Source organism: Alexandromys fortis, unplaced genomic scaffold, assembly GCF_014885135.2.
Source record: "Alexandromys fortis isolate MF-2015 unplaced genomic scaffold, M_Fortis_MF-2015_v1.1 scaffold_88, whole genome shotgun sequence".
NCBI lineage: Eukaryota > Metazoa > Chordata > Mammalia > Rodentia > Cricetidae > Alexandromys > Alexandromys fortis.
This window is the reverse complement of record NW_026067961.1, coordinates 2788597-2812439: the sequence shown is the minus strand read 5'-3', so window position 1 is coordinate 2812439 and position 23843 is coordinate 2788597. Positions and strand designations below refer to the sequence as shown.

Sequence of the window (23843 nt, the reverse complement as noted above, 5' to 3'; positions counted from 1 at the left end):
TGACACACACGTGATCCACGTGAGCACAGTGATGGCAGGCAGAGGTGGAGGTGGGAGCAAAGATGGCGCCCTGCTTCTTAGGCTTCATCTGGGTTTAATTCCAGTTGGCCTGCTCAGAATTGCAGAGGGGGGCGCAGGAAGGAGGGTCCTGTTTTGAATGTTGATCCAAGGGCAGGCTGTGGCATGCTGAACCACGTGACCTTGACATTCGTCAGCCTTGGTCTCCTTTCCTGTAGTCTGGGTCGTCTCTGGGAACTCATACGCAGAGGACTGTGACATGTGTCATGCAGGCTGAGACAGTCTGAGCCTTTGACCTCTGCTGGCTGGGGCCCTGTGCTTGTCCTCCCTGGTCCCGATTCCTCTGCAGAGGGCTGTGGTCCCCTCGGCTGGTTCTTATCCTAGCTCTTTGTTGCAGCAATCTGGAAGGCTTCCTGGAGGAGTTTGCTGACATCTCCAAAGAAGACCAGATCAAAAAACTGCACGACCTGCTGGGGCCGCACATGCTCCGGAGGCTCAAGGCCGATGTGTTCAAGAACATGCCGGCCAAGACAGAGCTGATCGTCCGTGTGGAGCTGAGCCAGATGCAGAAGTGAGTGACAGAGGCTCGGCTCCATCCGGCAGCAACTGGCCCACTTCCTGGTCTTATGTCCTCAGCCACCCCTTCCCGCAGGCCCCATCTGGCTTTCCGGACCATTTTCTGGGGTTGGCAGGAGGGCTGCTTGCCCACCGAGGCCTTGCTCACTGCATCTCCTTCGTGAACTGCCCAAGTTCTAGTACTGTCTCCCATTGGCTTGCTGGGTAGCCTGTGCCCTGTGGGAAGGTTTCCTGCGCTACTCTGTACATGGTGCCTGCCCCTCTAGGAGTCTGGTGGCGTCTGGGGCCTCCAGCCAATCTTGTCCCACACCCTGCTGCAGGAAGTACTACAAGTTCATCCTCACACGGAACTTCGAGGCACTCAACTCCAAGGGGGGCGGCAACCAGGTGTCTCTGCTCAACATCATGATGGACCTGAAGAAGTGCTGCAACCACCCATACCTCTTCCCCGTGGCCGCCGTGGTGGGTTTCCCGTGGCCGCCGTGGTGGGTTCCCTGTGGCCATCATAGCGGGTCCCAGTGGGCACTGTGTTGGGTTCCTCACGGTCATCAGGACATGTTTCCATTGTTGCTTGATTGGGTTTCCTGTGTTCTAGTGGGTTCTCTGTGGCCATCATGACAGGTCTCTACTGGTTGTTGTGTTTCCTGTGGCCACTGTGATGACCTCTGGTCATCATGGCAGATCTCAAATGCCTATTATGGTAAAGTTCCCCATGGTCATGGTAGGACCCTGTGGCTGCCACAGTGGGTTCTCTATGACTACCATACAGGCCCCAGTGACTGCCATGGCTGTAAGTACCATGGTAGGTTCTTTATGGTAGTCACGATGTGTTCCCTGTGGACAATGTGGTGTGGAATCATGTGTATTCCCTGTGGCCATTGTTTAGGTTCCTGGCTGCTGTGGCAGGTTTCTTGTGGTCTGTATGGAAGTGCCCATGGCTAGGTGCTTTGGCCCCCAGTCCTCCATTCCTTCCTGAGAATGAATGCCAGAGGTGACATGTGTCTTTATCCTGTCCCATGGTGCTGGGGGACAGTTTTGGAAGCTGCCTCTGCCTACTTCTTGGTCCCCAGGTCATTTCTTCCTAACCAGTGGCCCCAAAGCCTTCCCAGCCTCAGCACTGGGCCTCCAGAGAGCTCGAAGGGCTGACCCAGCTTCACTCTGTCCCCAAGGGAGTTAGTTTATCCTGGGTGAATCTGAGCGGCAGCAGTGAGTGAGATTCTGGACTCTGGAATTCATCCAGCCCAGAGTTGTGATCACAGAAAGTAGATGCTCCTCATGGAGCCTCAGGCTATCCTTTGTCAAATGAAGCAGAGGTGACATCATCCCACAAAGACCCTGGACAGGTTCAGGGGAGACCCTTCACAGAGACCCGAGGACTGGGCACTCAGTGGGCATCGCTGGTCACCACCCCATCACCGCCCTTTGGGTTCTAACTCATCCTCTGTAGTCACGTCTTCCCCATTACTGCAGAGCCGGGCATGCTGGCTGCATTGGGGTGACCTCACTGCGGGCCCCTGGAGGTTCTTGTGACTTGGTGTGACTCAGGAATCTTCTGGGATCTGCTTTTAGATCGACTTGCCCATCTGGGGTCAGAGATGGGCAGAGCTGGCCCGGTTGGACACACCTTCCAGGGTGTTTCTGCGGGAAGGTCCCTGAGCTTCCTTTCAGTACTAGGCCAGGAGTGAGGCTGGCAGACCTGAGCCAGGCTTAAGCATGTGTCTGGAGCCAGGCTCTGTGAGACCCGCACCATTGAGCCCCTTGCATTTGTACTCTGTGCGCAGTAGCGCAGATGAGCAGGTGGCCCATGGCCAGCCACTTGTCCATCACGACAGTGAGGGAGAGCTCACCAAGGCTCTGCTGTGCTGTGCCCACAGGAGGCCCCCGTATTGCCCAATGGCTCCTACGACGGCAGCTCCCTGGTCAAGTCTTCGGGGAAGCTCATGCTGCTGCAGAAGATGCTCAAGAAGCTGCGGGATGAAGGACATCGAGTGCTGATCTTCTCCCAGGTAGGTACCCCTGAGCCAGCGCACGTCTACAGGGGAGTCAGCCTGACTGTGGGCTGAAGGCCTCTGAGCCCCTACACGACACATCTGGGTACCAAGCTCATGGAGACTGGTTCTGGTTGCTATAGAGACCAGCATATTCTCCCTGTACCTGTCCTTCTGGCCTGTGTGTCCAGGCTGGTGTGAGCCCCTCTCTTGCGTTCAGCCTCTTTTCACCCCTGTGGCTTGGTTCGTTAAGGCAGGGTCCTGAAGTTGGTCTGGGAGGACCCCACAATGGGGGCAGCTCCAGGAGCACCTCTCTTGGGGGTCCACTGGTGACATCACTTTCTGAGTATGCACGGCCACCCAGCTTCAGTGGTTTTGTCCCTCTTCCTCTGCTCTTTGTTCGGCTCATCATGTTTCAGTCCGGTTTCTGGGCACAGAGAGGAACGAACGTATAAGCTCTTCCCTCAGATGCCTGGTTTGGAGGGGGAAAGACAACCTGAGACATTTGCCCAAATTGATGGTCAGGTCTGGGTTGGAGGCTGGGACAGTGGTGAGGGTCCTAGGACTAAAAACACCCGGGGTGGGACTGAGCGAGGCTGTTTCTCAGTGTGAGTATGGGGTTCTGCTCTCCTGTACAAAATGTTGAAGGCAAATGATTGCTGGTACCTGCTGCCTCTGGCTGCAAGCTGGGGTGGGGAGTGGGTGCAGAGTCCCTGGAGGAAGGCCAGGCCTGTGACTGTAGCTGGACTAGGTGGTAGCTGTGGGCAGCATCCGTTTTCTCCGCTGACACCATTTCTGCCACAAAACATGAGTCAGGGTGAAGACCCTAGGAGCCCAAGTTGTGGAAACTGTGGTGACGGAAATGTACCAGAGGAGAAATGACAGGGGCGTGGTCCTTCCATCTATATGAGCTGATAAACCCAGACCCCCAACTCTTCAGGAACTTATCTGCATCCATCCCATAAAACAATAATTAGAACTCAAATGAAGAGAGAATACCCTGGGAAAAAAGTATGCATTTTTGGATATTTGAGAGTTAAGAAAGAGATTAGACGTAAGCAGGAAGAGACAGGGTAAGAGACAGCAGATCAGAACAGAGGGGCTGGAGGGACGGCTCAGCGGTGAAGAGCGCCTGACGCTCTTACAGAGGACCAGCACCCACAGCAGGCAGCTTGTCACTTCCTGGAAGCCCATTTCCAGGGTATCAGATGTCCTCTCTGGCCTCTGCAGGCACCTGTGTGCATGTGCACATCATACCCACATGCGAACACATGTGCACATAAATAAAAAAATGATTAAAAATGCAAAGGAGTTTAGACATCGAAAGAAAAATTTTGTCAGACTGAGTGAAAACTCTCACCCATTGAAAGAACACTGAAGAACTGGAACCCGAGGCTGAGGAATTTCCCAGCATGCATCATAGAGAAGATCAGAGACAGATGAGAAAGGGTGGAGGATGTCTGGGGAGGCACTTCCAGGAACTGCAGAGGAAGCGCCGAGAAATTGTGAAAGTCATATTGGTAGACCGGAGAAAAACTGCAGTCTCAGGTCTGAAGTGTGCCATGGAAGAATAAGCAGGGTCCAAACCGACAGGCCAGGCCCTGGACACCAGCTCGGGAAAGCAACTCAGGCTCAGAACCTTGGAGAAGGGAGGGACCTAACCCTCAGACTTATCAATATCAGCGGGTGGTGGAGGGCAGTATCCAAATCCCCATGCTTTGCGGGAGGATGTCTGCCGGTAGTTCCATATAGCTGAACTATTTAAAGACTGGAGGGGACCAGAAAGGACTCTGGGAGCTCGGAGGGAGTGCCTTGTGGGAGGTAACATTGGGAATATAACATGAAAGACGTGGCAGTTGTGGGGAGAAGGAAGCATGGGGCCTGCAGAGTGTTGGATGCCAGCAGGAGGCACGGTGGCTCTCTTTCGGGGAAGTGTGAGTGAACCAGAGATTTGTGCCTGGAATTGTGTGTGGCCCACTCCTCCATGCTCTGCGAATAGATGGTGGGTGAGAGGTGAGTTTGGGGGCTGCAACTTTTCAGCAGGCCTGCTTTAGGTATGTCCTGCTACTCTGGAGTTCTCTTACCCATGGTGGGGTCCTGGGTTGGTAGCAGCCACTCATGAATCCATGTGTTTTGTAGATGACTAAGATGTTGGACCTCTTGGAGGACTTCCTGGAGTATGAGGGCTACAAGTATGAGCGGATCGACGGGGGCATCACTGGGGGCCTCCGGCAAGAGGCCATCGACAGATTCAATGGTACCCGCCCCTCTCAAGGGACCCTGTGTCTGCGGGGGTCTTAGCCTGACTGTCCAGTTAACAGTGCTTCCCAAGCTGCTTTGCATAGGCCACAACTGTTGTCCTTATCTTCTTAAGGTCTTACTCTATAGCTCAGGCTCACCTCTAGCTCACCATCCTCCTGCCTCAGCCTCCCACGGCTGGGTTACATGTGCACCATCATGCCAGGCACATTTTGTGGTCTGTGGGGTCTAAGGTAACTCAGCAGATAGAACAGTTCTCTAAGCAGCGTTAGAGATGGACAAGAAGAAGGCAGAGTGGGAAGGAAATGCCACGTGCTGCAAACTGGCTGGCCTTCCTTGGCTGATACCCATCTGGGCCTTGAAAGCTGGCTTCTTTCTCATTCTGGCTCCTGCCAACTTGGCCAGAGCCCAGCATCTGCAGGGTTGCATGAGCCCAGCCGATGGTGATGTGGCCGCTGCTCTGGGATCACAGCCTCTTCCCTTCCCTCTGCCAGGGGACCTTCACTCCGATTCCTGCCCTCCTGTGTGCTGTCTACCTGACCCCTGCCCAGGTGTGCCCACTAACTCACCTTTGCCCGTTGGCCTCTTTCTCAGCTCCTGGGGCCCAGCAGTTCTGCTTCCTGCTCTCAACACGTGCCGGTGGCCTGGGCATCAATCTGGCCACAGCGGACACAGTTATCATCTACGACTCGGACTGGAACCCACACAATGACATCCAGGTCTACACCTAACCTCTTATTGTACCCTCGGCACCTCTGTCCTTTCTCCCCTCCGTGTCCCTGCATGTCTGTGGTACTGTGCCCTGCTGGTGTGGAGCCCCATCCTAAAAGAGGACCCTGGGAGGTGAGAGGAGAGAGGGGCAAAATTGGCTCAGAGAGGGCAGGGGAGGTGTTCAAGACACACAGCCTTCATCTGTCCCATTCCCTTCAGGGCCTTGGCCAGGGAAGAAGGCAGGAAGAGGGAGTCAGGATGCATTGATGGCGACAGTTTTGGAGGGGATAAAGAATACAGGGAGCCTGCTGAATCTAGGGGAGAGGAGGAAATGGGGAAAATAGATGGGATGACAGGGAAGGGGGAGAGCGCGCAGGGGTGGAGAAATAGAGCCACCCATTGTTCTCCAGTCCCTTTGGGGCAGGACATGATACACTTGGACAATTTGGGGTGCACACACACTTGTGCATCATATGCACCACCACACCAGGGCCATGTCATATAGAGACACAATGGCGTCCCAGGCATACCCTCCAGGCCGGTTCCCAGGCCTTGCTGCCCTCCAAGGCTGCTGTGTTTCCAGCACACGGCTTTACTGTCCCGTGATCACTCGACACACAGTGAGACGTGGCCCGCCTTCCTGTAATCCAGCATTGGAGTTCATCAGGCATGCAGAACACTGTTCCTGGACACGCCCTTGCACGCCTCGAGTCACACCTAGGTCCCCATGCCAGGCAACTGGCTGTTGGCCACAGTGCTGCTGGATGCTGAAGTGTGCGCCCCTCCCCGTGTGGTCAGGCTGCCCCTTGCATGACCACGGGCTTCCCGTATGGTCCTTCCTGGTGCACCCAGCGGTGGCCCGGAGCCCTGAGTCAAGCCTGGGTGCTGAGCTGCAGTCTCCTCCAGGCCTTCAGCCGTGCTCACCGCATCGGGCAGAACAAGAAGGTGATGATCTACCGCTTCGTGACCCGGGCCTCTGTGGAGGAGCGCATCACTCAGGTGGCCAAGCGCAAGATGATGCTCACTCACCTGGTGGTGCGACCTGGCCTGGGCTCCAAGTCAGGCTCGATGACCAAGCAGGAGCTGGATGACATCCTTAAGTTTGGCACGGAGGAGCTCTTCAAGGACGATGTGGAGGGTGAGCCTCCCTTCTGTAGGGGTGTGAACCCAGGGTTCCTGTCCTCTTCTCTACTCCCAGCCTGGGATACCCCCAGAGTGGGTTAGGGTTGCATCTCTGCTTGTTGACCACCAACCCTACAGTCCCTCAGTGCCCTGGTCCAGTGCCCCTCCCCTTCTCCCTTTCAGGCATGATGTCCCAGGGTCAGAGGCCTGCCACACCCATCCCTGATGTACAGTCCTCCAAGGGCGGATCTTTGGCAGCCGGAGCGAAGAAAAAGCATGGCAGTACCCCACCAGGTAGGGGTCCACCTGAGTCACCCACTGCCTTTTGTCTCATCAGGCGGCTACTCCTGGACAGGAAGGGGTCCTCTGCTGCCTGTAGCTCCTTGTTTGCTTATCCACGATAGGCTATGGGTAGGCAGGGAGGAACTGTCACACCTGCTTGGGTTATGGTGTAGCCTCCTCACCTGGGCCCCAACCTCTTCACCCCAGCAGAAGGGCCATCTTGGCAGCTGACCCTGAGGTTAGACCTGGGCACCCACAATTGTGTCCACATGCTGTCCCGTGCTCACCCCTCAGGTGACAACAAGGACGTGGAAGACAGCAGTGTGATCCACTATGATGATGCGGCCATATCCAAGCTGCTGGATCGGAACCAGGATGCCACAGATGACACGGAGCTACAGAACATGAATGAATACCTGAGCTCCTTCAAGGTGGCACAGTACGTGGTCCGCGAGGAGGACGGCGTGGTAAGGCCAGCGAGTGCCACACTGCCCCTTGCAGCTCCATTAGCCTCTTCCTTCACCCTCCAGCCCCACACCATGCCTCTGTCTTGTCCTGTTCTAGAACATTCTACCTCATCTCCCTCCTGTGTCTTGAAAAGCCCAATTGCCGCCACAGCTCATCTCTCCCATTGGCTTCAGCCATCCTCCTTGCAAACCTGGGCATTGGTTATAGTTCCCTATAAAACCATGAACCCAGCTGGGCAATGGTGTTGCCTGCCTTTAACCCTAGTGCCCAGGAGTCAGAGGCAGGAGGATCTCTGAATTTGAGGCTGGCATGGTCTACGGAATGAGTTCCAGGACAGCCTGGGATACACGGAGAAACCCTGTCTCAAAAAACCAAAACCAACCAACCTACCAAAAACAACAAAACAAAGCAAAACAAAAACAAAACAAAACACAAATATAAAACCATGAACCCTAAGGGCAGTGTTCTGGGTACCAGAGTTTCCTAGGGAGGCCAGGGTGTACCTGCTGTGGAGTGACGAGGGGCAGAAGACAAGCTAGGGCTGGCGAGATCAGGGAGGGCTCTCTGGAGTAGGGTCTGTGAAGGTGGGTGAGGTGTGCCCGGCTCTCCCCCACATCTGCATCCCCAGGAGGAGGTCGAGCGGGAGGTGATTAAGCAGGAGGAGAATGTGGACCCTGACTACTGGGAGAAGCTGCTGCGCCACCACTACGAGCAGCAGCAGGAGGACTTGGCCCGCAACCTGGGCAAGGGCAAACGCATCCGCAAGCAAGTCAACTACAATGACGCCTCCCAGGAGGACCAGGGTGCGTGTGGTGAGCAGGGGCATTCCTACACTGGCTGGAGCAGGTGGGGTGTGTGGCAGATACTGCACTGGGGGAAAGGGCAGGCAGGTGTGGGTTTGGGGACAAGATGGCTATCAGTCCAGTGGCTTCAGTGTTGGAGTGAGGGCGAGCCTCCACAAGTCTTTTTCCAGCTGTGAAACCCGGCAGATAGCAAGGCAATTCCCGGGTGAGGTCACCTACAGGCCATTGTCATTGTCGTGGCTGTGACTAGGCTGGGGAGGGGTTTGGCTCGGCCCGGGGTGCACAAGGACCCTCTGCTGACTGCCTACAGAGTGGCAGGATGAGCTCTCGGACAATCAGTCCGAGTATTCCATCGGCTCTGAGGATGAGGACGAGGACTTTGAGGAGAGACCCGAAGGGCAGAGTGAGTATTAGTGTGGGTGACCCGGGCTGCCATCGTGCCGTGGGGACTGACGGCCAGTTGAGGCTGGGCTGCGCTGCCCCACGGGGAGCTGTGGGAGGTCGTCCCGAGGGTCTTGCTGTTTTGAGTATGCTGGTGGGACCCTTCCACACCAGCCTGAGGGTCCGTGGTGGGTTGTTCTCCAGGTGGACGGCGACAGTCTAGGAGGCAGCTGAAGAGTGACAGGGACAAGCCCCTGCCGCCTCTTCTGGCTCGCGTTGGAGGCAACATTGAGGTGGGCTCTGCCTGTTCCTTGGTCCCTCCCAGCCCTACTCCTTACAGCCCCCGGGGTCCGGAGGAACCGAGGGGTTTCCCAGGCTCAGGGGTCACGCTGAGGTGTAGCTGAGAGAGACCCTGTGGGATCAGGTTTTCCGTGATTTCCCTCCCCTAGCCACCAGTTCGGTCCATCTAACCTGAGATCACGCCCCTTCTCCACCCTGGCCAGGTTCTGGGCTTCAATGCCAGACAGAGGAAGGCTTTTTTGAATGCCATCATGCGCTGGGGCATGCCCCCCCAGGACGCCTTCAACTCCCACTGGCTGGTGCGGGACCTTCGCGGGAAGACTGAGAAGGAATTTAGGTAAAGGGTCCCAGTGCGGTGGCGGTCCAGGAGGGCGTGGCTTCTGATCCCCGTGGAGTGGCGGTCCGGGAGGGTGTGGCTTCTGATCCCCGTGGAGTGGGCCCTCTAGTGAACAGTGCTTGCTACCTCCTGGTCAAAGGCGTCCAGAATGTGCCTGATTATCAAATCTTTGGGTGTGGTATGTCGGGTAGGGCTGATTCATAGAAAACACTGGCCAGCAGTCCTCCTGCCCAAACTCTGGGATAGTGAGGTTGGGCCATCCAGGAGGCCCGCTCTCAAGGCACGCTGTGGTGGAGGATTCCACCTCTGGGGGTTCTGCCAGCCTCCCCTCACTCCCTGAGCCTCAGTCCCCCCCACCCCAGAGCCTATGTGTCCCTCTTCATGCGGCACCTGTGTGAGCCAGGGGCCGACGGCTCAGAGACCTTCGCAGACGGTGTACCCCGGGAGGGCCTGTCCAGGCAGCACGTGCTCACGCGTATTGGGGTCATGTCGCTGGTTAGGAAGAAGGTGGGTGAGTAAGCCTCTCCTAGCCTTCTGGCTGGCATGTGGCCCCGAGCACTGCCTCTGATGGGGGGTGGGCGGGAGTCCGCTGCCGAGGGACAAGTGCCTGGTTCAGGTCACACAGCCACTCAGACAAAAGGAACAGACTAGAGGAGCCTTCCAGGGGGAAGTGGGGGAGGGTGAGGCCAGAAGGGTGAGTTCTAGGGAGAAGGGGGGCCACTGGCAGAAGTTGGGTCAAAAGCACATCTGCCCTGGCTAGCCTTAGGCACAGCAGCACCTGAGCCTGCAACACTGTCCTGGCAGCTGCCTCCGAGAGTCACTCCTGTCCTTTCATCTCCTCTGACTGCTCCAGGTGCAGGAGTTTGAACATGTCAACGGGAAGTACAGCACCCCAGATCTGGTCCCCGAGGGACCGGAGGGCAAGAAGCCCTGCGAGGTTATCTCCTCGGATCCCAACACACCCGTGCCTGCCAGCCCTGCACAGCTCCCAGCAGCCCCACTGGGCCTGCCAGGTTTGGCCTCAGGGCGAGCCTGGGAGAGATCTAGGGTCATGGGAGGTGGGCCAAGCCTTCAGTGTAACCCTCAAAGTGAGAGTCCCACCACCCCACAACATCTTGTCGGAGGCTTTTCCTTCCTTTTAGCCTTGAGATTTCACTCCCGTGCATGCCATGCAACCTGTCTTTCTAAAGCCACTGGCTGGTGGGTCCTGCTGGACTCACCCCGAGAAGAAACCCAGCCCTGGGTCATACCCTCCTTCCCCTGCTTCTGGAGGGCAATTGCGATGGTGGCCTCACTAGGCCCGAGGTCCCACAAGGGCCTGAGTTTTAGGCCTGGAGCCCTATTCTGTGTTTGTCTCCCACTGTGGAGCACTGTGAGGCCTTGCTCTCATCTGGCATGCCCTTCCCTGCCCTGCTCCTTTGTTCTGTCTATGCCCCTGTCTCATCTCTTTCCCTTAATGTTGCAGACAAAATGGAAGCCCAGCTGGGCTACATGGATGAGAAGGAGTCAGGCATGCAGAAGCCAAAGAAGCCCCAGGAAATCCAGGTATGAAAGCTGCTGGTGGCTGGGCTGTGGAAAATGTGGGTGGAGCTTGGTCTGGCCCAGCTGGGCAGAACCCAGGCCTTCCTGGTTCCCACTTCCAGTCGCCGGGCCTAGGGGGACCAGGCAGGGAACAAGGAGGGACATCTAGGGTTGAAGACTCCAGCCCAGTGCATAGTCCCCGCCAAGCATCCCTGCAGCCCCTAGCTTGTCCTTCTAGGCCCTGCCGACTGCGCTGGACAGAGGAGAAGGTGAAGACAAACACCAGAACTCAGACAGCAAGGACAGAGCTCGAGAGGAGAGGTTGGAGGAGGCAGAGAAGGCCCAGGGCTCACCCGAGCAGCCACCGAAAGGTAGGGCGTTCTCAGCACAGCATGTGACCTCTGCAGCCCCGGGGAGGTCACTGGACCACACTCGAGTCTGTTTACCATGCCTGGATGCTAGCCCCGCTGTGGGGAAGGGCAAGGTGTCTATATGCAGACTTTAACCCTGTCACCGAGAGTTTGGGGCACTTGGGTTATGTTTTGATTATGGGTTCCAACTCATAAACATGAGTTTATCCGGATACTGTCAAACTTGCTTCTGGTTTAACAGGACTGGAGTTAGTAAATGCCTCGTGTAGACTGGAAGAAGGCAGTTGGATGTGAGGTTCTTATACACTTCAGGTCATTAGGCAGAGCTTGTTAATTAGACGGCGAAGGTTGTGCTTTAATGTCCTCATTGGTATTTGCTATGACCAATCACTTCTTGAGAGACTGTGCCAAAACCTCACTCTGATTGCAGGTTCAGTATCATGCCAGATTGTGTCGTTAGGCAGATATTCGTTTTGGCGTTTAGTGTTTTTCTGCTGAAGAAGCTTCTAGAATAATCACCATCCCTCTAGATAGATTTGGCTCTAACGTTTACTTTGAGAGGTTGGGAGATGGTTCAGGGTTTCTGTCACCCATACAGAGCAAAGGCAAAAGCAGAAAACACCAATAAACAAAACAACAAGAACAGAAACAAAACCCAATCCCAGCCAGCCCTCCCCCCACAACCAACCAAATCCCAAATACAGCACATGTGGGTAACCCCAGGGTTTGCTGGCCAGTCTCCCTGAACCCACGAGTAACGAGGCTCTGTCTCCAGAAATGAGGTGATGATCACAAGGATGACATTGAACATCAACCTCTGGCCTTCACACACATGTGCAGTGCTCCTTTCCACGTGCACACACACACACACACACACACACACACACACACACACGACATGCACTTATTTTGTCTAACGTGACGTTTGGTAGGAGCAGGGCTGAAGATGGTGCTTTGTGGGAGAGGCCAGCCCTCCCGCCCAGAGAGTGCTCTAGGCCTTGTCTGTTGTACCCTGACTAGCACCTCTGATGAACAGGGGGCCCCTCTTCTGCCCACGAGCCCCCCCTTGTTTTGCAGAGGAAGTGCTGCCAGACAAGGAGCCCATTCCAGTCAAGCTGGAGCCAAGCCCAAGTCACAGCGGCGATTTCAGGCCAGGTGGGTGCTGGTTCCTGTTCCCTGCCATCCACCTCCTGGTCAGTGTCCGGGTGCTCTCCCCAGGCCAGTGGACAGGAGCCTGGGCTTGCAAGTTCCTCCTATCAGGAGGGCTCTTCTTCTAGGGAGCAGACTCATCCCACCTCCCTCCTCCCTTCTCCTGTGCTGGTTACAGAACATCTGTGGCTCTGGTCAGAGCCCTGGGGCGTCTGTCATCTCTGAACCTGAATTCTCCCTCCCTTTATGGTGCTCTTCGGCCCTTTGCTGAGGGTGTGGCGGGGGAGGGGTGCTAGGGCCCAGAACCTGCTCAGGGTGGAAAGAGAGGGTCCTTGGCCCTTTTCCTTTTAAGTTCCTATGTGTGACAGGCACACGGAGGACAGACATATGTTCTGCTTGTCTTTGGGGCTCCCAGTGCGTGGCAGGAAAAGGGCTTTGGGTAATGCCTCCTATAGAGACTGTCAACGTGGCCTGTTCGCTCCCTACCAGATGACTCCAAGGTTGAGGAGAGGGAGCCCATGGAGACACAGCAAAACGGTGACAGAGAGGAAGATGAGGAGGGGAAGAAAGAAGACAAGAACGGGAAATTCAAATTCATGTTCAACATTGCAGATGGGGGCTTCACAGGTACCGAGGTGGAGCAGTAGACAGGGCTGGGCTGTTGGTCTCACTTCCCAGGAGTCTGGGCAGATGGTAACTTTATTCTGGGGTATGAATGGTTGGTATTAGTTTGCTATGCCCCTCTTAGCAATACTGGAGCAATGCACCTCTGAGCCTGGGTGATGGCGGGTGCTGAGCTAGCCAGGGCTGGGGGAAACGTTTCATTCTGCTCATTTCGGTTATTTTCTTCAGAATTGCACACACTGTGGCAGAATGAGGAACGGGCCGCTGTGTCCTCAGGAAAAATCTATGAAATCTGGCACCGCCGCCATGACTACTGGCTGCTGGCAGGCATCGTGACGTATCCTTGGTCAGTCAAGCTGGGATGACTCTGGTCTGCCTCTCTGGTCCTTGGGACCTCCAGGCTCTAGGGAGGACCGTCCCTTCTTCTCCCAGCTTCTGATGATTGCCCATAACCTTGACACTCCTTGACCGGGCTTTGTGTCTCTCTGTCATGTTCTGCTGTCTGTCTGTCTGTCTGTGTCTTCCCCCAGTCAACTTCCCCCGCACAATCACTGGGATTTAGGCTCCCCCTCATCTACATCTAGTCTGAACCCTTCTTGACCAAATCTGGATGAAGGCCACATTCTTAGGCTCCAGGGGTTGGGACTTGCATCTGTCCATCTGGGGTGTTGGGATGGAGTCAACACTCGGAGGCCTCAGTGCCCTCCCTGCCTGCTGCCGGTCAGTGCCAGCTACTGCCACTGTTGTCATTGCTACCAGCATGGTTGTCTTGAAGCTGAGTCTGTGACCTGCCTGGGTGCACGCAGACAGCAAGCTGGGACCCTGGTTGTCTCCACCTCACCCCTCCTGTCCAGCCCCTCTTTCCTGTGGCCAGCTTTGCCCTTAACTGTACCCCCCAGGCATGGCTATGCCCGCTGGCAGGACATTCAGAATGACCCGCGGTACATGATCCTCAACGAGCCCTTTAAGTCTGAGATCCACAAGGGCAACTACTTGGAAATGAAGAACAAGTTTCTGGCCCGCAGGTTCAAGGTAGACCTTCAGGGGTGTTACCTCCCCACCCATCCCTGCACCTAGACCTGCGCCAGGCTCACCTCTAAGGAATCAGTCAACCCATGCTGGCAAGGCCCCAGTGTGTGAGCATCCCCCACTGCTCAGGGGATGTCTCAGGATGTGCCCATCCCCCACTGTCCAGGGGATGGGATCGGAGAACTCAGTTTGTGAAAGGTTCCTAAGGCCAGTAGATCAGGCTAGGGGGGAAGGAAGAGGCCAGCCCAGAGCCTCAACTTCTGGGGGTGCCAGTGGGAAAAGGGGCCGGGTCAGTGCTGTCCCTTCACACCCCTCCCACCCCCCAGCTGCTGGAGCAGGCACTGGTGATCGAGGAACAGCTCCGGAGGGCTGCGTACCTCAACATGACCCAGGATCCCAACCACCCCGCCATGGCTCTCAATGCGCGCCTGGCAGAGGTGGAGTGCCTTGCTGAGAGCCACCAGCACCTATCTAAGGAGTCGCTGGCCGGGAATAAGCCTGCCAATGCCGTCCTTCACAAGGGTGAGTGAGCCCCGTTCCCCACCTCTGGGTGCAGCCTGGAGCCACCATCCTGCCCAAGGAGCATGCTCAGCCTCCACTGGAGGTGCTGACAGGATGCCCAGAGCGTGAGGCCTCTGGGACCAGAAGGGTGCAGCTCTGTCCCTGTATCTCATTTCACCTGCAGGGAAGAGGTCCCCCCACTTTACGCCCTTCACAGAAAGGCCAACAAGGAGGGCACAGGTTGGGTAGGTCGCACAGAGGTAATGCTCACGTCGCTGTCCTGCGCAAGGGTGAGCGAGTCCTGTGCCTGGAGCAATGCATCTTAAGTGCCTCCATCTCGGGGCAAGGGCACTGGAATTTAAGCAGGGGGACAATTTGTCCAATGTCTCCTTTGAATCTCACTCCAGATCTCTGCTGGTCTGGGGGCTCCCAGGCTCCTTGTGGGCAGGGGACAGCCCAGAGTAGAAACGGTATGACTGACTCTTTACTCATATGTGAAGGGCTGGTCCATGCTCGCTCATATGTGAAGGGCTGGTCCAGGCCGCTATGGTTTGTGGGCCCTAGTGACCTAGTGTCAGTGGGGTCGCTGGCCACCCAGAGAGGGAATCCCAGGCCAAGTGTCTGGAGTTCTTTTCTGCCAGGAGGGGCCCTTGAAGGAGTTTTTCTTGCAAACCCTGTTTCTCCAGTTGGCAATCCCAGGCTTCCCAGGATCTGAAGAGCCTGGCGAGGGATGGCCCATGGTGTCTACTTTTGGGTGTGTGTTGTGATGTATGTCAAGGGCACCTTCCTGGCCACTGCTGTATGGCATCCGTGGAGGGCAGAGCAAGCCCTCCATCTCAGGCCCTCCCGCCCCGCAGTCCTGAACCAGCTGGAGGAACTGCTGAGTGACATGAAGGCAGATGTGACTCGCCTGCCCTCCATGTTGTCACGCATCCCCCCGGTGGCTGCCCGTCTGCAGATGTCGGAACGCAGCATCCTGAGCCGCCTCACCAACCGCGCTGGTGACCCCACCATCCAGCAGGTCAGGTTTGGCCTGCACACTGCATCATGGGCCTGAGTCCTCCTGTCGTATGGGGTGGGGGTGCCCCTGGGTGGGGGTTGGGTGATGTTCTGGTTGTCACCTGTAAAGCTGGTCCTTGCCTCCAGGGCGCTTTCGGCTCCTCTCAGATGTACAACAGCTTTGGGTCCAACTTCCGGGGCCCTGGACCGGGAGGGATTGTCAACTACAGCCAGATGCCCCTGGGGCCCTATGTGACTGGTAGGTCCCCACCCGCTTCCGGGCAGCATGCATGCGACGGCCCTCCGGGGCCCAGCCTGCCCGTTGCTGGGGATGCCAGGCAAGCCCATGCTCTGATCTCTTCTCGGCAGACATCTAGTCGTCCTTGTGACTTCCCCCTGTTGCAGCGCTCCTTTCCAGCTGAGGTGAGCAGGCTTGCTGGCCACGCCGCTGTCCCACACGCCGCTGTCCCACACACCGTTGTTCCACATGCCACTGTCCCGTACCTTCTGTTCCTCATGCCGCTGTCCCGTACCTTCTGTCCCACACGCCGCTGTTCCACACGCCACTGTCCCATACCCTCTGTTCCACACGCCACTGTCCCGCACCCTCCGGTTTGTCCCGTTCATACACTCGACTCATGCCTCTGAACCTTGGGAGTCTTAATATTTCTGGTAGCTTCGAGTCACATTCTGACCAGGACTTGGTCATGGCTGTGTATATGTGTGTGTGTATTCACGTGGACATCTTTATGTACACATGTGTTAGACATGTGTTAGGGATCACTGCTCCCAGCCTGGAACCCTGCCCTGCATGGTGATTGACTCCATGGACAGTTGCTGCTTGTCTTACACCCTTATTCTCTGTTCAGGACCAGGGGAGGTACCTGGGGATGGAGTACATGAGGGGTTGAGTGTATTAATGGCTTTGGGTATGGAGTTGGGGAATTCAGAGAGGTTGCCAGTCGTGATGGCCTCTCCAAGTCCTGTCTGTCCCTGTAAGGTAGATGCAAGGCCGGAAGCCCTGGATGAGCTTCCAACCAGAACCTGCTGGATGCTGGGACTCTAGTAATTGGGGTGCAGCTCACATCTAGCCCAAAGGCCTGTGACTGGAGAATCTTAATTCCAGGATTCCCTGTGATCATACGTGTGACCACTGTGGACAGCTGGTGCCTCTGGAGACCTGGCCAGCCAATCGTGTAACCTACTGGTTTGCCTTTTGCAGCCGGGCCACCTGCCCAACCCCCACGGGAGAGAAAAGCTACAGCCCTTTTAGGAGTCGGTGCCGTGTTGGGATACAAAAGGGAAAGCAAGCAATTCTGTCACGCAGAGGACAAGGCCCAGCCTGGCTGCACAAGAGCCCAGAAGTGCCACCTCATCGTAGTTGATGTGTTCTTCCACACTGCATCCTACCCTCTGCCATGCCGGGCAAGGCCCTGGCACCTTTTCCAGAGTGACTGACTTAGAGGAAATTCCATTTACCCGTACTTTTTTTTGCACTTTCCTACCGAAGATGCGAACGTGTTTGTCCTGATAAAAAGTTGGATGGCGTGTGGAAGACTCAGACTCACGGCGCTCCTGTCTGTCACTCGGCTCCAGACGCAAGGGGAAGTTCTCTGGAGGCCCTTGGTGTTGCTCTGTGGACTCACTCCAGCTGGGGAGAAGGCAGCATCCCGCGTTCTGGAAGCCCTTAGTGTGTCCCTTGCCCCTGTCTGCACCTGTGTGGCGACCCTTCTGCTCTGGCCCCCTGCCTACTTGGGACTCTAGCGTTAGGGGGATCAGGTCTGGAGAGTGGCTGCTTAGCCTGGTGATGCCCAGCTTGGGGTTTTCTATCTCCTTCCTGCCAGGGTTGGGGACCACCAGGTACATTTCATCTCCTGGCACGGGCACATATCTCAAAGGCTCTGGAATCTGTTTCCAGTGGACACTGGAGGCCCCAGCGATGTGTGGCAAATGGAAGAGGGTGCCTCAGAAGGCAGGACAGACCTGGGCCAAAGGCTGGCCCGACGGGCTTCTGGACATTTGCTCTTTGCGGGAGCATGGTGCAGGCACGTGGGAGCTGGTAGGGTGTCCCAGGAAAGAGGGTCATGTTTGTTGGGTGGCCCTGGGAGACTTGACCCCCTCCACCTGGGCACAGGCTTTCCTGTGCCCAACATCCTGGACCACAGATGTCAAGCTGAACTTCTCTGTTGTCTTGGTCCTAGAGAGGCCTTGTCTAGGGAAGCTGCTGCGTGAAGTAGGGGCCATCATGGCCCTTGCTGGTTCGCAGAGGGGGTGGAGAGCTGTGACTGGAGGTGGTACTGGACCTGATGGCTTCTTTAGATCTTTCCGAGCTGGAACCTCCAAGGCTTCTGGCCTTATTTCCTGTAGGGATGCCTTGGAATGCTAGGACCATCTTCCCATGCCAGCATTGCCATACCAACTTGTCTGGCTCTACCCCAGCCTGTGGCACCACGTAATGCTCCATGCTGGGGTATGGGTGGGGTGGACCTGCCAGGCGCTTGGCCTGTATCTGACCTTCTTGCTGACCCTAGCTCAACCTGGAGATTTCCAAGCCCTTGCCTTGGTGTTCCCAGGCAGATGTTCTAGGGCTCAGTATACCCTGAAGATGAGGAAGAGGCTTCTGGGGAGAAGCACGTTGGGTGTGAGGGCAGGAAGATTGGAGGGGTTCAGACTCCTGAAAGGAGGGTTACAGTGTCTCTGGGTCCACCAAGATTGGGGGCAGGTCTCCATGGGCTTGTCTTAAGGACACCGGGGCAGGTGCCCAATCTTTCCTTAGCCCAGATGTGCACATCTGTAACGTAGTTCCTCCTCTGAACCCCTGGAGGGCTGGACCCCCACGGCTTCTTCCACTATGGCATTGCCATGCTTTGGTCTGTCGAAATCTCAAGGCCAGCAGACTGGCCGGACACTGTGGGTAGGTGTGGGGGGGGGGGGACTCTGGTCACAGACAGGACCTCTGCAGGCCTGAGCATACCATAGATCTCCAGGTGTATCTCTCTAAGAAGGGCTGTCCCCTGCATGGGAGCGGCCACCATAAGCTTGTCCCCCAACCCAGTGCCTCTTGTGTTAATCCCACCAGGCAAGGTAGTCAGCCCTGCTGGCCTCATTTGGAGCTGTACTCACCTCCTTTGCCCCAGGTGACAGAGCCTGACACTGGGGTCTGGAGGCACAGGGGGAACAGTATGGCCTGTGACTCTCAAGGGTTCACCCTTCCCCTGATGACATCTCCCAGGAGTCTGTGCTCTGCCTGTCTCTGCCTCTTCCTAGGCTACACCCACCCACCCTGGCCTTCTCTCCACAGCCACCCTGACCCGAGCCCTCTGCTGCTGGGAAGGTCTGTGTTCCCCATGACCGCCACCTAGGAGGTTTTGGAGGCTAGATTGCCCAGGCAGCTGGGGAGAGGAAAAAGGCCTCTCAGCTGTCTCATGCCGGAGAGTGATGGGGGCAGAGGGGGCAGGGGTGCTGATAGAATTGGGGTCCTCGTACCCAAGCTGTCTGAGCCACAGTGACATTACATTTCCAGCCACTCTGACTCACTAGCTGCTATAGGATTCTGTGGAAGGTGTGGGGTGTCTCTCAGGTGAGACACAGGGCATTTGGGTCGGACCTACAACACCTGAGGGCACCCCTTCGTACACTCCTGCTCTGAAGTGCTTCCTCTGTAGATTTCCTATACTCCAGGGTTTCTGTGTGCCAGGGCTCCCTCCCTCACCCTCTGGGTGCCCCCAAACCCATACAGGGTTGAGAGGCTCAGTATAACACCTGCAACCGTCCCCTAAGTCTTGAGGTCCTGCAGGGGGCATGCTGACGGTGGGCTAGAGGGCCAGAAATCCTGTAGTCCCACAGAGTGGGCAGGTGTTGATGCTCAGAGCTTCTGGTGTGTGTCAAGGAAGGAAAAGGGGGTTAGGGGCCCAGGCTAACCCTCCCTTCACCTTCGCTGTCTTAGCCTGTCCATGAGGGTGGACAGCCACCCCTAAGGCACTCCCGCACAGAACACAGCATGGAGGAGGAGGCCGATCCGCCCAGTTTATATACCCGGAAGTTTACAGGTTGTGGTGCGTCAGCCCAAAGTCATCGGTGTCCTTGTGTTTATGGATATTTTCCCTCTTAAGTTTCAGATTTTTTTTAAAACAAAGTATTTTTTTAGGTGCGATAACCCGGAAAGGGCCTGTTGGGTGTGTGTGTATGTCCTGAACTCCACATAGCCACACAGGGACCAGAGTCCAGCTCGGAGGTAGCTCCTTTACCTGGCCTGGAGAGGGGGGAGGGCCCCCTGCTGCCTGCCAGGGTCAAGCTAGACTCTACAGGGAGTTCTCTTCCTGCCCAGGCCAGGCTGGCATCTGTTCTGCCGCTGTCCCATCCAGTACACCCTGGTGAAGCAGGAGTAGGCACTTGGGGCTAGCCAGAGCGTCTCAATGGGTCCCAGGGGCACATACCCCAGCTCCTCTGAAGGCTGTCCTGGGGGGGCGCTGGACAGGCTAGCCAACTGTTATCTTCACTTGTACTCTGTGTGTATGTTTTGGTTTCTGTGTTTTAATAAACCCTTTGGGAAGAGATGGAGTCGTCGTAGTTCTTAGTCTTGCTGGTTTAGGAGAGGGAGGTGGTGAGTGGTGGGGGAGGTGAGAACGCTTTCCAAATCTACATTTCGATCTGCACCCCTGGCTCAGGGCTCACAAGGAAGGAGGGAAGACCCCAAATGGCAGGGTGCTTGAAGAGGCACCGCCTACTGGCACCTTCAGACACACTGCAGCGACCCAAACCCATCAATGTGAGAACAGGAGCCAGCTGGTCTTGCAAGGCATGGAGCCTTCCAGCCATCAGCTCTGGACCTCTGGAGGTGTTGGAAAGATATGTGTATGATGGGGAGAGGTGCCCGTATCTCCCATGGGCCTCAGGGATGGCATCTGGGAGAGGCAGGGTGGATATTTTGACCAACCCATCCCATCTCTCTACCCTGTATTTGGGCCTGCCCTTCCATCTTGGCCTCAGCTGTCGAGCTGCGTTTAGGGGTGGGAAACCCAAGACCTCAGCTCCCTGCGGTCGGTGGCTTTGCCCTCCCTCTGGCTCTGTGTGTGTGGAAATGAGAGGACGGAAGCATGGAGACCGAAGGGCTCGGATTTTATTTGTCATTCCATAAATATGGGCTGCACCTTGGTCTGAGTCTGTTGGGAAGCTGGAGGCGCTTGCGGTCGGCCTGGTGGGGTGCAATTAGCAAGGAGCCACGCTCGTTAAAAAACGGGGGGAGGAAGCACATTATTTATGTACATGATTGACAAGAGCAGGCACACGGGTGTCCTGCGGTGCCTCAGGACCTTGGGTCTGGGATAGCAGTAGCAGGGCTCCATGTGCCAGATCCCCCAAACAGCCCCCTCCTGGCTGGCTGTGCCGACCAACAGGCACCTGGGGCCAGAGGAAGGGAGGTGTGTGGCCATGGAGGAAGGAACTGGCCTTAGACTCTTCAAGGGCCCGGGGCCAGCTCCCCCTGTATAGGCTGCCTGTATGTGTCTTCTGCGGTCTCCCAAGACCGTCCTACCCAAATCCCTCCATGGAGGCAGGTGATGCCCAACTCCCCCAAAGAATATAAGGAAGAAAATATCCCAGAAACACTTTGTTAAAATGTCATCCAGGAGGCCACCTGCAGCTAGGGCTCACCCTGTAGCCTGCCTTCCTGTCTCTTGCACACACCCAGCAGGGGCTTAGCTCTGAGGTGTGGCTCACAGGCGGCACCAGCTCCTACTGTGGGCATCCCTGAATGTCTGGTCCACATAGCAAGCAGGGCTGAGGTCAGCTGTGTGGACGGGGCTGGCTTCTTCCTGCTGGGCCGCTGCAGGGCCCTGTCCAGGAAGCAGGCTCCTCTAGTTCAGGCATGGAGGTGCCAGAGCCTATGGCCTCCATCCCCACACCCACAGGGCTGCTTCTGAGGTCTCAGGGCTTGGGGCTGTGAGCAGTGGTGAAGGTCTGAGAGCCCGGGGTGTGCAGGGGGGTTGTGTGTGTGAGAGAGAGGGAGCTGCTCATCCTGCCTGTCTCGTTCCTCCATCCTCCCCACCCTGCCCTAGCCTCTGCCCAGCTCTGGCTGGGCAACAGACGGTAAAGAGCAACAGGGAGGAGCTGCAATAGCAGCTGCAGAAGAGAAGCCGGGTGCTGTGCCTCCAAGGTCTATACCTGGGGACTGGCCACTTCCTGTCCAGGGCAGGAGGCGTGGGTCTTCTAGGGAGTCAGGGAGCACACATGGGTCCTGTCCCCAAAGCATCATAGGACCATGGGGACTGAGCCTCCAGGCAGCATGCCCTGCTCAAACCTGCAGGCTTCCTGGTACCACCATCTGCCTAGCTCCTACCGCTAAGGGGTTGCCCACCCTGCCCTTCCTCCTTCTCCGCAGCCTGTCCTGGGCCAGCATGGCGGGACGCAGCAGAGAATGAGTAATCCTGGCCATCTTTTTTGGGGAGTGGTCCCTGGGGATCTTTTCTTACAACCTGGGGATGGTTACTGGAGTTCTGACTCCTCCCCCAGTTTGCAGCAGCAGAAACCCCAGGGAGGCCCCCCTCACTGAAAGCTCAAGTCACAAGCCCATGGCCCCGGCACAGCAGAGGTATCAGAGGGCGGTCTGAGAGGAACATGGTCTTGTGAGAATGGGCCCGGTCTGCTGCGACCTGCCGGTCGCATGGCCAGCTGCCACACCTGTCTACAGCTCTGGACAGAGGGGCATACATCAGAGGGCTCCATCCAAGCCTGCTGCTGGGTTTCCCTGCCGTGGGGATCAGGAGCTGTATGCAGGGTGGAAGACACTGGGAAAGCCAGCTGGGATCCTTGCCCCTGCCAGCAAGGGTAAGGGTAAGGGCCAAGGACCAGGTAGGTGGGTACAACCCTAGCCAAGGCCCACTGGGCATGTGGGCCAGGTCAAGGTCTGGGAAGAGTGGGACCCCTGGCCAGCCCTGAACAGAGTGCCCGGTGGCCATGGAAAGAGGGGGGCCCTGCCCTAACCACCAGGATCTGGCTGCTGAAGAGGTGCTAGGAAGTGGCGGGCCCCTCTCTGGGGGCAGGGGTTCTTGGCAGAGAGGCCGGCCCTGCCTGTTCTGAGGATTAGAACTCCATTCGGCCATGACGTCTGGAATCTCCATGGAGGGCCATGGCTGGGGGCAAATGTTCCTTCCTGAAGGATAAGCAGAGGTGGAAGGCTGGGGCGGGAGCCTTTGAATGTCCTCCCTAATCGATGCCATCTCCTGGCACCCGTCAGACAGTATCCAGTGAAGAAGCGGCAGGTGGCATCTGGCGGTGACTTTGGAGGTCGTTTCCTGGTGACGTCCGGGCATAGTGTTTTCCCCTTGGACACGAACCACACTCTGCATTTGGCTTTGAAACAGCAGAAGCGAGCGAACAGAGACGACGAGGGAACCGGAAACTGTCCGAGCAGGTGGTGGGGCTGACTTAGGATCTATAGTCCTTTTTGCTGTAGGGTTTATTGCCCAGAATGCTATCGATCTCGTGGACGATGGAAGACGACAGTTTTGGAAGGACCTGCATGCAAGGGTAAGAGGCTAGCCTGGGCTGAAGGAGAGGTAGGCGGCTCTTTCCAGCATCTCCCTGTCAGCCAGGAATCCAGCTGCAGCTCCCACCATTAAGTCCCATCAGGTCTTTGGTCCTGTCCTTGGCTTCCATCCGCACCAAGAGCAGAAGCCGCCTGAAAGCTCAGCTGGGTCCTGCCCTGCTCCATGTCACCAACCTCCAGGGTTTCATCTCACCCATGTCCCTGCGGCCATGCAACTCCAGGGTCTGCCCTAGGCTCCAGTCCTCTGACCTCCTAGTCCCCAAAGTGTTCTTTGATGATTGGCTGCACAACCCCCTTCCCACCCCACTGGAACCTTCGTGTCTCTCTCTGCCCTGCATTTCGGCATCCTTGCCTAACTCTGGCCTCTCTGCCCTCAGTGGTGGTTGCCTCACGACAATCTTCTTACACTGTTTGCATCTGTTCCTGTGAGGAACAACTCCGCAGGAGCAGGGCTCTCTGCCGTTCCTGTAGGCCCCATGCTCCTGAGCCACCACCAGGGCTCCCTTCTTACCTGTATTGCGCCAATGTTCTCCATAAGCTGCTCTGCATTGGAAGCACCCAGAAGCACAGAGCTGACGCCCTCGTTCCTCAGGCACCAGGCTGTGGGCACATGACCAGAGGTGAGGGAGGTACCCTCTGCAGGACCTGCCTGGCTACGCCTGGGCAGAGGAACTCAAGCTCTCGCGGGGGTCACGGGGCGCTCTTAGAATGCTTAGTAGTACCGCGTGAGAGTTTACCCTAGGGGTATCTAGAGAAGGTTCTGGGGATCTCTGTTTCTGCTGGAGGGGTGGCCCAAGTGTTCAAAGATCCCTTCCTTTCCCCATGACCCCGGCTAGTTGGCTGAGGGTGTAGGCTGGT

The 23843-nt window shown here is 56.7% G+C and overlaps 2 protein-coding genes across 11 annotated transcripts in view; one reads left to right on the top strand and one right to left on the bottom strand.

Annotated features, from left to right (window-relative positions):
• Chd5 (chromodomain helicase DNA binding protein 5) overlaps window positions 1-19975 on the top strand; it is a 43311-nt gene extending 23336 nt beyond the window's left edge. Inside the window, exons 18-41 of the mRNA XM_050153129.1 lie at window positions 416-589; window positions 915-1056; window positions 2469-2600; window positions 4722-4839; window positions 5436-5560; window positions 6459-6690; window positions 6858-6968; window positions 7251-7423; window positions 8053-8227; window positions 8538-8630; window positions 8813-8901; window positions 9112-9245; window positions 9608-9752; window positions 10099-10258; window positions 10711-10790; window positions 11005-11137; window positions 12215-12292; window positions 12776-12913; window positions 13139-13247; window positions 13810-13942; window positions 14266-14461; window positions 15298-15461; window positions 15587-15862; window positions 16662-19975. Coding sequence (XP_050009086.1) covers window positions 416-589; window positions 915-1056; window positions 2469-2600; window positions 4722-4839; window positions 5436-5560; window positions 6459-6690; window positions 6858-6968; window positions 7251-7423; window positions 8053-8227; window positions 8538-8630; window positions 8813-8901; window positions 9112-9245; window positions 9608-9752; window positions 10099-10258; window positions 10711-10790; window positions 11005-11137; window positions 12215-12292; window positions 12776-12913; window positions 13139-13247; window positions 13810-13942; window positions 14266-14461; window positions 15298-15461; window positions 15587-15862; window positions 16662-16712 — 3361 coding nt within the window. The 3' untranslated portion in view covers window positions 16713-19975. The remainder of the gene's footprint in view (window positions 1-415; window positions 590-914; window positions 1057-2468; window positions 2601-4721; window positions 4840-5435; window positions 5561-6458; window positions 6691-6857; window positions 6969-7250; window positions 7424-8052; window positions 8228-8537; window positions 8631-8812; window positions 8902-9111; window positions 9246-9607; window positions 9753-10098; window positions 10259-10710; window positions 10791-11004; window positions 11138-12214; window positions 12293-12775; window positions 12914-13138; window positions 13248-13809; window positions 13943-14265; window positions 14462-15297; window positions 15462-15586; window positions 15863-16661) is intronic.
• Window positions 19976-20540: 565 nt separating this feature from the next.
• Window positions 20541-23843, bottom strand: part of Kcnab2 (potassium voltage-gated channel subfamily A regulatory beta subunit 2) — an 88057-nt gene continuing 84754 nt past the window's right edge. For all 10 annotated transcript variants that reach the window (XM_050153271.1, XM_050153269.1, XM_050153273.1 and 7 more), the window contains 2 exons: window positions 23497-23585; window positions 20541-22954 (listed from right to left, as the gene is read on the bottom strand). In XM_050153271.1, the coding sequence (XP_050009228.1) occupies window positions 22865-22954; window positions 23497-23585 (179 nt within the window). In that variant the 3' untranslated portion in view covers window positions 20541-22864. The remainder of the gene's footprint in view (window positions 22955-23496; window positions 23586-23843) is intronic.